At 42.1% G+C, this 13,231-nt stretch overlaps 1 protein-coding gene across 2 annotated transcripts in view; it reads left to right on the plus strand.

Annotated features, from left to right (window-relative positions):
* col16a1 (collagen, type XVI, alpha 1) overlaps positions 1-13,231 on the plus strand; it is a 67,375-nt gene that overhangs the window by 21,933 nt on the left and 32,211 nt on the right. For both annotated transcript variants that reach the window (XM_047330059.1, XM_047330060.1), the window contains exons 7-8: positions 1,128-1,208; positions 4,991-5,059. In XM_047330059.1, the coding sequence (XP_047186015.1) occupies positions 1,128-1,208; positions 4,991-5,059 (150 nt within the window). The remainder of the gene's footprint in view (positions 1-1,127; positions 1,209-4,990; positions 5,060-13,231) is intronic.

Here is a 13,231-nt window from a genome sequence, read left to right on the forward strand (position 1 = left end):
GTCTATGTGTCAAAAACTTGGAAAATAAGCTACATAATTCTCTGTGATGAAATATGTTACTTGACAGTCCCTTCTTAACAATTGAAGAGCTTCTATTCAAAGTTAAGCTCTACAATTTACAATGATCAGCCACGACAATAAAACCTGTTGTGGCAGATCAGTGAAAATGTCATCTAAACTTACTCTTAGAAAAAATATGACCTTACAGCACAACTGAATTGAATGGACCAAAATCCCCTTATTGGGACCTAAACCAGAGAGAATGGCATCGCAGTGCTTTGATGCATAATGCATTTCCCTATACCCATGGCATATATAATTTTCATGATGTAGACTTTTTCCCGACCACCCTATAGAGCCATGTTTCCAGCAGAGAGGACAGAGTGAAATGTTTATCGTGAACCAGCCTCCCGTAATGGCCTTTGTACTGAAATCATTCATCCTTTCCATGTGTGGATGTGTGTGTTTATATTTTCTGTGAATGTATTCAAGCCATAGGCTTTGCCTGAGTTGCTGTTTCCTTTCAGTCAATCTCATTAGGTCCTGATTAAGAAAGCACGGGACTCCTTGGCAGAGTGGGCCTGAACTATTTAAATCTATAAGGGACTATTAACGATGAATGGACCCCGTTATCCAGGCACTTACTTTTTGATGATCAATTAACTGGCCTAGTTAGAAAGCAGGTAGGGTTTTTAGTCAGCACAGGGAGGAAGTGCAGTGTGTTATCTTTCAAGGAAACTCATTAACTTAATGCATTCCCCAGAAATTTGCCCCAACCTAAACCCAATAGTACCCATACTAGTTGTAGTAACCATAACTCAAACAGCTCTGTGAAGGTGTATGAAAGTGAGCACCAGCCGAAATGTCCTCACTCCAATCGTCTAAATTCCAACAGGTCCGTACAGTGTATAGCCACAGGACATGTGCACACACACGCACGCTTCTGACAAAGTGCATTCCAAATACTATATAATATTGAGAAGTAAACTGGCTGTCAACATTGTTTACTTTCTCATCAGCATCATTTAATCTTTATTTACATTATTTCCCCCCCAAAAATCAGAGGAGTTATTGACACTGGCCTGTGGTATATATCACAATCTCTCTCTCTCTCTCCCCCTCTTTAGATGGACATTCAGCAGCTGATGCTGTATTGTGACCCATCCCTTGCCCTGCAGGAGGCCTGCTGTGAGATACCTGGAGCTCGGGTGAGACTGTCAGCCTTAATCAACAATAATAATAAAAAAATAAAAACGTTTCTGTGTGGAACGCAGACTACTCACAGCTGACCTTCATCCTTCAGAATGGGAATTATGGTAAACCCGGAATTTACTGTAAAGCAATAATTTGACATTTTGGGAAATACCTTTATCTTATTTCTGGTGGAGAGATACCTGAAATTAAACCCCGACCAACCACAGTGAGGCCAAAACACACAAACGCCTAACGGAATGCATCAAAATGGCCACCCCTATTTTATTTGTCACGATTGGCGTGTGCACATGCGCATTGGCGCTCCACCCCAAGAGACTTCACACGACACCACTTGTGTTGGGGGCAGATGTTGACAGGCACCATATGACGACATCGGTGGCAGTGTGTTTTCAGCTTGACTTGACACTTGTTACAGATGCTCCCCAACAAAAGCCATAGCAGTTGCTGGAAGGCTACTGTGGAGCCGCTGCAGGACAGAGCTGGGTTTGCATCATTAGGACTAAACACCATAAACAACCTCTGTGGTTGCCCTGGAAACGTACTCATGTTACAATGCATCATTGGTCAGAAAGAAAAAGAAAAAACACTCGGCTCCATGCCCTTACATTTCGATATGCAGGTAGAGCCCTTACCATATAGCACTCTATCAAGTATCTGACTTAGGTTTCCATAAATATGAAAAAGCCTGTCTTATACTGTTAGGCAAGAAAATATTCTTCAGATGGTCTGTTTAACATGGATATTATGTAAACAAACTGACATGAGCTTAGAGTCAATCCATAATGAGCAATTATGTCAAATCTGCTGTGGTTCGCTAATCTTGTTTGCACTCCTCATGTGTCTAAACACCTAAATTGAACTATCACTTGCTTTTTCTTGCCACTTCAAAAATGCAGTTCTCTTCTCTTTGTTATTAATTCTCTCCCTTTGTCTCACTACCTTTAATCTGCACATTTGTCCAGTTAATGCTTGAAGGCTTCAAAAAAGAAAGCCTTATCAAATAGGAAACACATTCACTGGACATAAATACAGTACAGCATTACATATTTTTCTTTGTCAGGTAGTGCTTTTATGAAATGCAAACGACCGGTTCTAAGCTTTTCTTTTTAAGCTGAAGGTATTTTTGTGCTCAGGCAAATATTTGTCTGAATTCTCCAGGGTGTCTGTGTTTTTGTGTGTGGATACATATGTTTCTTTTTCATTATTTGATGATTGTTTTTTTTCTTTTTCCCCCCAAACAAATGATTTTATGTGAGGGATACATAATGGGAAGAAGCTCCTGAATTTTTGTGCTGTCCTCTCGAGGATGGATGAATTGCTTAAAAAAAAAAAAAAAAACCTCTTCTCCCCCGCTCACAGCACAGGTCTGCAGCTCTCCCCTCCAAGCTGCATTCAAATTTGAATTGAGGAGTGGAGGAGCGATGCGTGCCACGGCATACACATGCTCATACACCCGTGAAGGCTGCGGCATCTTATAACACAAAAACAAAACAGATTGCGTGGTCTGAGCTCTTCAGTATTCAGGAACATTTCATGTTATTGGGCATACTGTACCTTGTATTCCTAGATATTGGATGGTAAGTCATATTTCATGTTTTTTTCTAGATTGTTGAGCTCTGAGTGGTCGACAAGACTATGAAAGCTTTTTTATAAATGCAGTCCATCTACTTTTCCATTTGTTCAATATGACATTTTTTGTAAATTTGATAATCTATTTCAAATTCAGGAGGAGTACGATTTAGCCATGTTAAAAGTGCTCTCTGGACGGCAGACTTGGTTTATTGGGCATCCTGACAGAAATATCTCAGCAACTACCCAGATGGAATGGCCTACAGATTTAGTACAGATATTCTTGCTATCCCAAAATAAAGTAACAACTTTTAATCTACAGAAGTGCCATCATCACATTAGAGATTTAACGGTACGAAAATGTAACATCACAGTTATAGTGTTCAAAATTTTCACGGTTATCGGTATTATCGCGGTATTTTTAAAATGTTCTGAAAATGTTCAAAGATTACTGATACATAAACCTTTCAAAAGAACAGCTCATCGTTCTTTTTCTTCTTGAAAAAGATCCATCTTGTGCAGCGATGTGCCTGTGTAAAACTCTGCTTTACAACAAAACCACCATGAAACAATCAGATTTTAAATAAAACAAAACCAAATTATCTGTCCTCACTGACACCGCTCCCTCTCTGCATTGACTCTGTAGTTCGTTCGACCCCCGGCTCCCCATCTCTTCCGGCGTGCAGGAGAGGAAACTGAACGAGTGTAATGCGCTGAACCTCGACAACATGACGCTCTCATGACTGACTGATTCTCTCTGTTCACGTCAAGGGGAGGGATTGGATTAGGACAGTTCTTCCCAAAGAGCCGTTCAATAGGATTTGTTTTTTTTCCTGCATCTTCTGCAGACAGGATAGCCACCTTTCATCAACTCAACTGTCCCTCAGCGTTTTGTAAACGCCAACATATGCCCATACTTCTGGTGCGCTGTCGGCGAGCCTGCATCTGGGAGAGCTGGACAGTATTTACTGTGGTAATCAACCGCGGTTTCAATGATAATTCAAATTTGATAGGGTAGAACTAACCGTCAGGAATTTCACCCGTTTTACCGTGAAACCGGTAACTGTTTCATCCCTACATCACATCAAGATTTTGTCCAGTTTGAATATTTGTCCAATACTTTTGGCTCATGACCAAATATCTGTATAACTGATGTAACTATTAGCAAATTAGCACATTTTTGTTTCCCTTAAGCAAAGGTGTTTACTCATTCAAGTCCGGCCAGCTACCTTATTATTTTAATTTCTGATTCTGATTTCTGGTTTTGATTAACAAGCTGTGATTCGCTTTGTGTGTACATATTACACCATCTAGCCTCCACTTCAAAACAATATGAGCATGATGCTAGAGGAAGGTGCCTGTCTGTATCAGTCCCTGCCCCATGTGCTGTACATCAGTGTTTGTTTGTGTGCTGTGCTGAGGGATTGTGTCCTGTGGAGTGAAGAGCACAGAGCCCTCTTCACTGTTTGACAAATACAGGAAAATAAATGATGACAAAAACACATTAGGACAGACAGGGGACGTGGTCTTTAGACACGCTGACACGCTCACAACAATATGCTTCTGAAGGTGTTTAGCAGGTATTTTATAATATTATTTTAGTTGTTGTTTGTTAACATGCTAACCTGTGCTTTCCACAAGAATATGGCGTAGCCAGCCACTGGGAAAAAGTAGCCAGCTCTGGGTTCAAGTGGCACCGGAAATGTGTGGATTTCCTCACCGCAAAGTCTGGGACACATTTTCCACCAAAATACGAACGGCTCGCATTGTGCAGTCTCATTTGAATTAACCTCCCACATGCTTGCACCTCTCTCCCACCTGTGCTCTGTGTGTTTGGCACCAAAATATTACATCGATGTATGATGAATTTCAGGAAATGACCCAACTGTCACGGTATGCTTATGCTCATGGTAATTGCACTGCCACAAAAATAGAAAATGTGACTGTTTTCATCCATTCGTTCCTACAAAAAGACATGTATCCTTCAAATAATGTTCATGCATTAATATTACTATACACATAACCGTGTCAGAAGATGATGTTCAAATGACACAGTCACTTCTGATTCTTCAGGTCAGTGCCCTACGGTCTGCCACATGAGAAGTGGATTTTTACTTCCTTCCCAGAACAGAATTATACGATTCAGGTTATATATCACCTGGTCTTTTATGATGTCTTAAATTATCTGTCTGCTGCATGCTTACAGTGCCCTCCCGATGCCCCCAAGAGCCGCCGTGCTGCGGAGAACGACCTGTTGGAAAACACATTCAACCAGGTAAACCACAGACCACCAACAGACGCACACAGAAGAAAGACAATTTTTTATTCTTACAGCATAAAACAATGCAAAACATATGCGATCACAAAACCTTAAACTGAATATACTTCCAGGAACAAATGGAGGGGAGAAGAAAGTCTTAAGCAAACCGTCTCTTCCACCATGAACTATCACAACACATGGTTTCCATCAGACACAACTCGTAACAGGAAGAGACACACTCTGAAAACAGCTTTGTTTCTGGGACAGTTTGAGTTGTCTGAGATGCTCCTGCTGGCAAAGCAAACACTGGTCTGTAGGACTTTAGCCAAATGTTAGTATAAGTTGTTCCCCTTTGATGCTGTGCCTCGGAGAAGATGTTTTCTACTCTGCTGCGGTCTTTATCACTTCAGAGTTTTAGACCTTTATACGACTTCACTTCTGTTCGTTCAAAGTGCTGAGTGCTTCGCGTACAGAGCCTTATGCTACACATGGGAGCAGTTTTTTTTCAGCATATTTCCATTGGTTTTTTTTATGGTTACGTCAGTGATGATACATGAAGTTCTTCCAGTATACCATAAAAACAAATTTATTTTTGTTGCCACGTCTGTTTGTTTCTTCATATTCATATTAATGGGACCTATATCCGATTATCTATTCATTAGGGCCTGTAGTTTCTCTCTTGGAGCGCTGGTGTTAACTCCGGCAGTCTTCGGGACACAGTAATCAATCCCATAGACGCTTCCAACCAGACACAGTTATAATAACTCAGGCATGCCATCTCCCTCTCTGTTACTTTCACTCTCTCTCTCTCTCTACTGAAAACTCTCTCTTCTTATCCCTCTGCTATCGTTTATTTGCTGACCGACTGTTTTAATGTGAGTATGAAGATGTTGAGTCTCATATGGTGCCCTGTTTTAGGCCTAGTAACATCACCAGCTTCTCTGTTCCTTCTACACCACAGACGTGTAACCGGCATGAACGGGGCCTGTCCTCATTTCGTTTTTCTATCCATTTGTTCCTCATTCCCTGTTGCTCTCTACATAAACACTGGCACATGCATTACTATAAATACTAACTTGAGAACTCTCTATTTTCACCTGTGTTTGCTTTGTATAAATCAATGATGAAATCCAAAATTCCAGTGTGCAGACCAGATGTTACTGAGCCATAAAACAAGTCTTAGAGAGTGAAGGTGTATTAAACTGAGCACACGTGGAATGCGCTGTATGGAGAGTGAGCACAGGGTAAATTGAGGTCAAGTATTGATATACCCTTTCTGTGGAGGTATACTTTTACCATTTTTGTTCTTTTCTATTCAATTCTGCATCGCAACTCCATTATTTCCTTGTATTTGTATTCAGACGACACACAAATGTTTTCCACTATAAATTATGCTGAACGATTTTTAACAGATATTGCGATTGCGATTTGATTTGCAATTATAATTAGCACGCGCGCACACTGACAGAGAGCGAGATGTGTTGAAGAGGAGAAGGGGAGAGAGCTCTCTCTTTGTTAGCAGCCTGTCTCTTTAACGAGGGAATAGTCTTGGTGTTTGTCACCTCACGGTGCCACGTGAGACATTTTCATACCTAGTAACCGTCTCAAGCAACTCCCGTGTTCGTCACTACTGTCACTGATAGTTGGCCGTACACTCGTCATGTAGCTGCTGTGGCGCTGTGCCAAGCGCTGATACAGGTTGGTGGTGTTGCCCCGTGAAGTAGCAACGGTAGCACGGCATGTTCTGCACAACACCTGACGCTGCGCAGGTGTTATCTCTTCGAGATTGAAGCGTGACGGATGCTTGTTTTGGAACCGAGGGCTCCACTCGCTCGCATATCAGTGACTCGTGTAATGGCGTCCCTAGCGGTTAGAAAATCGTGTTTTATCATATCACGATATTATCGCAAATGCAATTAATCGTTCATCCCGACTATAAATACATCGGAACTCAAATCAGTCACCTCGTTCACAGCCTGTCTTGCAGATTTTAAGGTTCTGGATCTCCAGCGAAATCACCAAATCAGCCATAGGTCAAGATTAGATCATTTGCTTTAATTGGTGATTGAAGAATGCTAATTTTGTCTTTTTTTTCTTGCCATTTAGATCAATGTTAGTCATTATTTGCTGGACTGCCAATTGATTCTATGAAAACCAAAATTGTACAATCACTGCAGCACTTTTCTTACCTCATCGCACTGGTTACCAATTGTTTTCAGAATTGATTTTCACATTTTACGGCAATGCTCCATCTTACATTATCGATTTTGTCACCCCTTGCGCTCTTGCTCGTTCTCTTAAATCTGTAGCCCAGCTGTTGCTCTGGGCCCCTAGAGCGAAGCTTTAGACGGAAGCAAGTAGGCCATGTGTTGTTAGACCTATGACTGTGAAATAACCTTCCCTTGGGAATCAAGTTACCCGAGTGTCCTATTTTAAAACTTGTATCTTCGTAAAACGTATCTTCATACAATGGCCATTAACTGGAGTTTTCTTCTTTGTTGTTTTTTGTTTTGTTAAGATTTTCATTCTTTTATTCTTCTTAATTGAAGTGGAACTATTTTAGCATATAATTTCACTGTCTATTTTGTATTTTTATGTTCGTGAACTTGTTTTTTTCTAAGTTCTCCTCTGATAGTGGCAGATATTATAATGTGGCGGAAGAAGCGAAAAGAAGAGAGATTGTGGTGTCGTGCCTATTCGCCTTTTATTGCTTTAAAAGTCAGAAAATCTAAAAAAAAAAGTGAGATGTTACGTCGTCGAAATCCAGGAGACGTTACAATACGCATGCACAAGCAGTGAACCAATGAACGAGCTCAGTCTTATCGTGTTCTTGGTCACAGACATACCTCACAACGTGCCTTTGCAATTATTGGTAGAGTTTGGTTTGGTGCAGAGGTGTGTGTGTGTGTGTGTGTGTGTGTGAGTGTGAGAACCAATGTTTTCTGTCTACGTTTGGGTCACAGCAGTTGCTGCCTTCCTTTGAGTATGACAAATCTCTCCCACACTGTTTCTTATCCTCGGACACTGTAAATCCTTTTTTCTATTCCTGTTTTCGACCCGGCTCCCAACTGAAAGGTCAGCTCGTTGTCAGCAGACCCAAAGGTGGCTTTTTGTCTCATTTCCCCAGCCTCAGTGTTTCTATTGAGTTGAACAAATTGTTTACGTTCAGCTTTTCAGTCTCTCCATCTTTTTTTTGTTTCTCTTGTTTTGTTTCACTTTTTGTTGTTGTCTGATTTGTAAATCTGCACAGCGGGGTCCTATGTCTTCATTGGCCTCAGGGCTCATGAGGTGCAATACTCTCTCCACTCACCCCCTTTCATCTCTTTCCCCCCACTTAGAATAAAGTCGGGGAAATGGGCATTATGTGAAGCCATGCTGGCCCTTATATATCCTCTCACTGTTATGTATCTGATGCAATGAATTGTAATGGTAACAAGGTTCAAAGGGATGTACAATACACGCAACAGAAAAACAACAGCTTAGATGTCATGGGACATTGATGTTATGGAGACAGATGACCGATCCTGCCGTTTCTGGCACAGTAATGACAAAGCTGCCAGTGGCTGGAAATATGAATGACAATTTCAAAAAACGGTTTCACGCTATTATTTGAGTAAGAAATGGAGCTGAAACATGAAATGCTGCTAAAATGAAGTAAACAAGTCTAAATAGTATTTCTGTGAATGGCCTCTGGAACCTGTTGGATTTAATGTATCTGAATATGAACTTAGCCAGTCTTGGCCATGAAACTGATAGTATTACTTTCTACACATAGACAGAAACCAGTTGTGCACCAGTGTGAAGCCAAAAGTGGAAGTGCTATTGAAGTCATCTTCAACTATGAACGAAAGGGGCAAAAACTAGTGTTTTTTTCTGTCTCTCTATTTCTTGCTTTCCTTTTCTCTTTTTTCTACCACAGGAGATTTTTGCGTCCAAGGCTCTGACAGAGAAAGTAGGCCACACACCTCACACCCATGCATTTTGATTTTACTGAATTGAATTTCTAATGTGACTTGTGGGATGGTGGCACAGTGGCTCAGAATGAGAAAGGCCTGGCTTCAATAAGCGGGAATTGGGATTGGTGTCCTCCCATAGTCGAGGGACATTCAGGTTGGGTGAACTGGAGACCAGACGTCCTTTAACCCAGTGCATCCTGAACTAGGGTCCAGGATTAGGAAGCATATGGATAGATGGAAGAGACTTCAAACATGTTTGTAGTGCCGGGATTCAAATAGGAAAACAATATGCAGGCCTAATGTATGCATGCGCGTGCACTTGGTGTTGTGTGTATTTGTGTTATGCATGGAGTTAGAAAAAGAAATAGTCTAACTCTATTTCCTCCTCCTCCCTCCCTCACTTGCTGACTGACTGAGGGCTGATTTACACCTCATTATGCGCCGAGTCTCCGTCGGGAGTTGCTGTTGCCTATTAATTTTGTCATTCACCTACAATAGGCATGTTCTGTTCACAAATAGAATACAAAACTCCAGACGCTTCATTATGTTGCTCCTGTGCGTTCTTACTAATGCAGCTGGCCACCTCCCCTGACATCCTCAATGTAGGTTATTACCTGGGTTGGAGCACACAGCCTACCCTGCCACTGGGGGCATGAAGAGCTAAAAGGGACTTTTCTTCTGTGCTGTGAATTTAATTTGGTCAAATTACTCGGCCGGACAGTTTTTCAGGTGGAAAATCAGCATAGTGTCCGCAGAAATCCATTGATAATACAACCTGATATGATGATGTTATGCATCGCAATACCAGTATTGACAATCCTGCCGAGCAGGCCTATGTATTAATACCATTATGGTTGTAAATGATCTGACTAAGGGGTAGATTTGGTTTCTGGTGCACAATCCTAAACTCAGACAGAAATTAATTTTCATCACAGTGTTCATGTCATGCTGCTTCAGCTATTCCTTTATGGCTTGTTTCCTGCTACACCAGTGACTTCTCGGTTATGTGAGTCAAAAGGCTCATCTCCACCAATCAGCAGGAATCTATTAACAGAAGGCTAATCCAAAAATAAAACGAATTCACCTCCTATGTTTTCCATTGGATTGTTCATCACAGAAAGTTTGCCCGCATTTGAGAAAAGTGGGACCAACTGTACATTCATTACAACCCAGGAGATTGTGAATTTATGTTTATGCCGGTATTAGATTTTCATTAATATGTGCCGGGCCTTGCCCTTGTTTTGTCGAGATCTGGCAGACAGAGAGACAATGCCAAAAAAAAGGAGCCCAGTGGGGTGTTTAATACCAAAAAGCATGCCTCACTGACAGGATGTTGGCGCCAGAATTTCAGCCTTGATCTTTCTCAGTCTCTTGAGATGCTTAAAGGATGAGTAGGTGATTTCGAAAATCGCCGCTAAATCCGACTCGCTTCCTTCAGACCTCCATCCCAAGCCCCTCCCCCCTCAACACACGAACGCGCATCGCTACCTCAGTCGGAGTCTGACTGCATCGGAGGAGGAAGATACGAACGGAGCACAACATAAGCTAACTGACTGATCGTGGCTCATTCACAAGTAAGAAAACACCGGACATTATCTTAATATGAACGTAAACAATGAACATGGCTATTGTTGGTGGGCACGTTTGTCAAGCTAACATGTTTGTGTTGGGAAATCTCATTGAAAATAGAGTTCTGATGCAGTAACTTGTTGCTGGCTAGTTGGCAACAGGCTCAGCTAAAACATAAAACAGAAAATTACCTTTTCATCCTCTTCTCCTCCTGGAGTTGACGCCAGCGGTGAAGAGCCACACGGTGTTTACTCTGTTCACTCCTCCTGTAGTCTCCAACCTCTTTGAGTCCGTATCCGTCTCCACTGCTCTGTCTGTTGCGACCGGAACCTGTTGTATACACTTGCTCTGCCGTTCTGCAACTCTTTTCTTCTTTAGTTCAGTGCAGCAACTCGTCTGCCACTGGTAGCGGCGGCAGCGGCTACCGCGCAGGCAGGAGAAAGCCGGTTCAACCAATCACTCTCTCCGGTCAGAACGTTCCGATTGGTCGTATTTTTTACAGTCCTGCCGCGGCCACAGATGAGGGATTTTTTCATTTCAGTGTTGGATCATTCAATGTGTTCATCGCTATCGGGTTGTTACAAGGGTTTCAAGTAATATGAAAGAAAGTGCATGTCACAAAAAACGCCTACCCTACCTCTAAGCGAATAAGTGAGCATAGGTGTTGGCATGCACCTTGTCGAATGAGAGTCTGTCTATTGGAAGTTTGGATGGGAGAAAATGAGCCAATATTCGGATGATGAATATTTACGATCTGGGTAAAATGTAATTAAACCGAATTAAATCACACAAAAAAAGTTCATATATATATATATATGAAAATGTGTTTCAAGATGTGAAATAAAAAAGGGAACTGACTCTGGCAAGGCGTTCCAGAGACTAAGGGCCCCACATTGTTGGTACACTGTCACACTGCCCCCAAGTGGCCAAAATAAAATGAGAAATTGAGAAACGAATTCTTAAATCTAACATTATTTATTGAATCGATAAGTTCTTGAAATGAACCTGTGTGTTTCACTCTAGAGTCTATACAATATTCTGCCATGTAATAGGTAATATAGGGATTTATTATGTACACATATATATGAAGAGATCCCACTCATAATAAACCTAATCCTATCTCCCTACGTTAGCAACGAACAGCAGGACATTTGACGGTTCGATTCCAGCTTCCCCCAGTCCTCGTGTCATTGGGCAAGACATTTAACACTTAATCGCCTCTGGCTGCTCGTACGGCAGTATATGAATGTGACAGAGAAAAGCACGGTAAATAGCAACTGAATGTGAAAGTGTGTGAGTGGCTGTGAAGCGCTCTGCGTGGAACTTTTGTGTTTTATTTCGTATGGTAAGAGATGCTGTCATTACAACTGAGAGTTGTAATGAGCCCATTTCAGTGCAATTTCTTTAGAAACAACACAAGGACTATGAGGTTTTAAGTGGAACTATATGAGGACTTGACTAAACCCACAGTCATAGCTCAGAAACAGTGACTCATCACTACAGCTGGTTGAGCCAGCCACCGATAGATTTGTGGCTTGTAAATGGGAGCCGGGGGGAAAGAAAGAGGGGGGGGGGGGGGGGGGGGGGGGGGGATCTGTGCTGTTACTAGCTCTCTGTCCTCGTCTCAGCAAGTTCCAAGTTCACAGCTGAAGCATCAGTGCATGCATACTTCCTGGTGTGTGAAAAGCAACGCTCCCCGAAACACCGGGTGGGGGACTCAGCTTTAATTACTCGCTTCCGCTAAAAATGCTTCATTTATTTATAATGGTTGTCCTTATTGGGTGTGTTTGTGTGTGTGCGTGCCCTCCTGTGAGGAGCAGACCAGCTGCTCCTCACAGGAGGGCACACACACACCCACACTGCTGTGGGAATCTGACATTCCCATTGATCTCCATCTCCCATGGGAAATGTGTGTGTTTGTGTGTGTGCGTGCGTGCTTTTGTGCATGTGCGCGTGTGTGTAGGTGTGTGCATCTGTGTGCGTATGTGTGTGCGTGCCCCCACCTTTCATCCCTTTTGACTGCATACAGTAGCAACACAGCAATGGAGACGTTTACTTTTGTGTAACAGTGCCACCAACTGTTTTTTCCAGAAACTACAAGACATTTCATCTCACACAGACTCACAACTTCTTTAGTGAATATTAAACACTAAAGTAATGATTCTCTCTTTATCTTTGTCCGTCTGTAGTGTGCTGGTTGTTTGCATCTGAATAGGGAAAGAACATTTACTCACAGCTCTTTCCATTAGAACATGACGGGAGTGTGTAACTGTGTGTTCGTGTGTGATGCAGGTAGTAAATTAAGGTGGGGCTCCTGGGTTGAAAGGGGAAAAAGGTCCCCGGGTGAGTAAGAAGGACATTAGTATTTACTGTAGAGGCAATCAAACCTTTTTGTGTGTGTGTGTGTTTGTGTGTGTGTGTGTGTGTGTGTGTGTGTGTGTGTGTGTGCGTGGGCGTGTGTCTGTGGTAACACGACTATCAGTGGAATGTGAGATGTCATCATTCCAGCCCAGACATGCCTAGCACTGAACACTAATACCTAGAATTAAACACACACATACACACTCACACACACACACACAATGTGAGATGCTGCTGTACTCCACTACAGAATGATGCTGGCCATGGACCAATCCAGCTCCTTGCTGATGTGAATTCTTCA

The sequence above is a fragment of the Scophthalmus maximus genome, chromosome 22 (assembly GCF_022379125.1).
Source record: "Scophthalmus maximus strain ysfricsl-2021 chromosome 22, ASM2237912v1, whole genome shotgun sequence".
Taxonomy (NCBI): Eukaryota; Metazoa; Chordata; class Actinopteri; order Pleuronectiformes; family Scophthalmidae; genus Scophthalmus; species Scophthalmus maximus.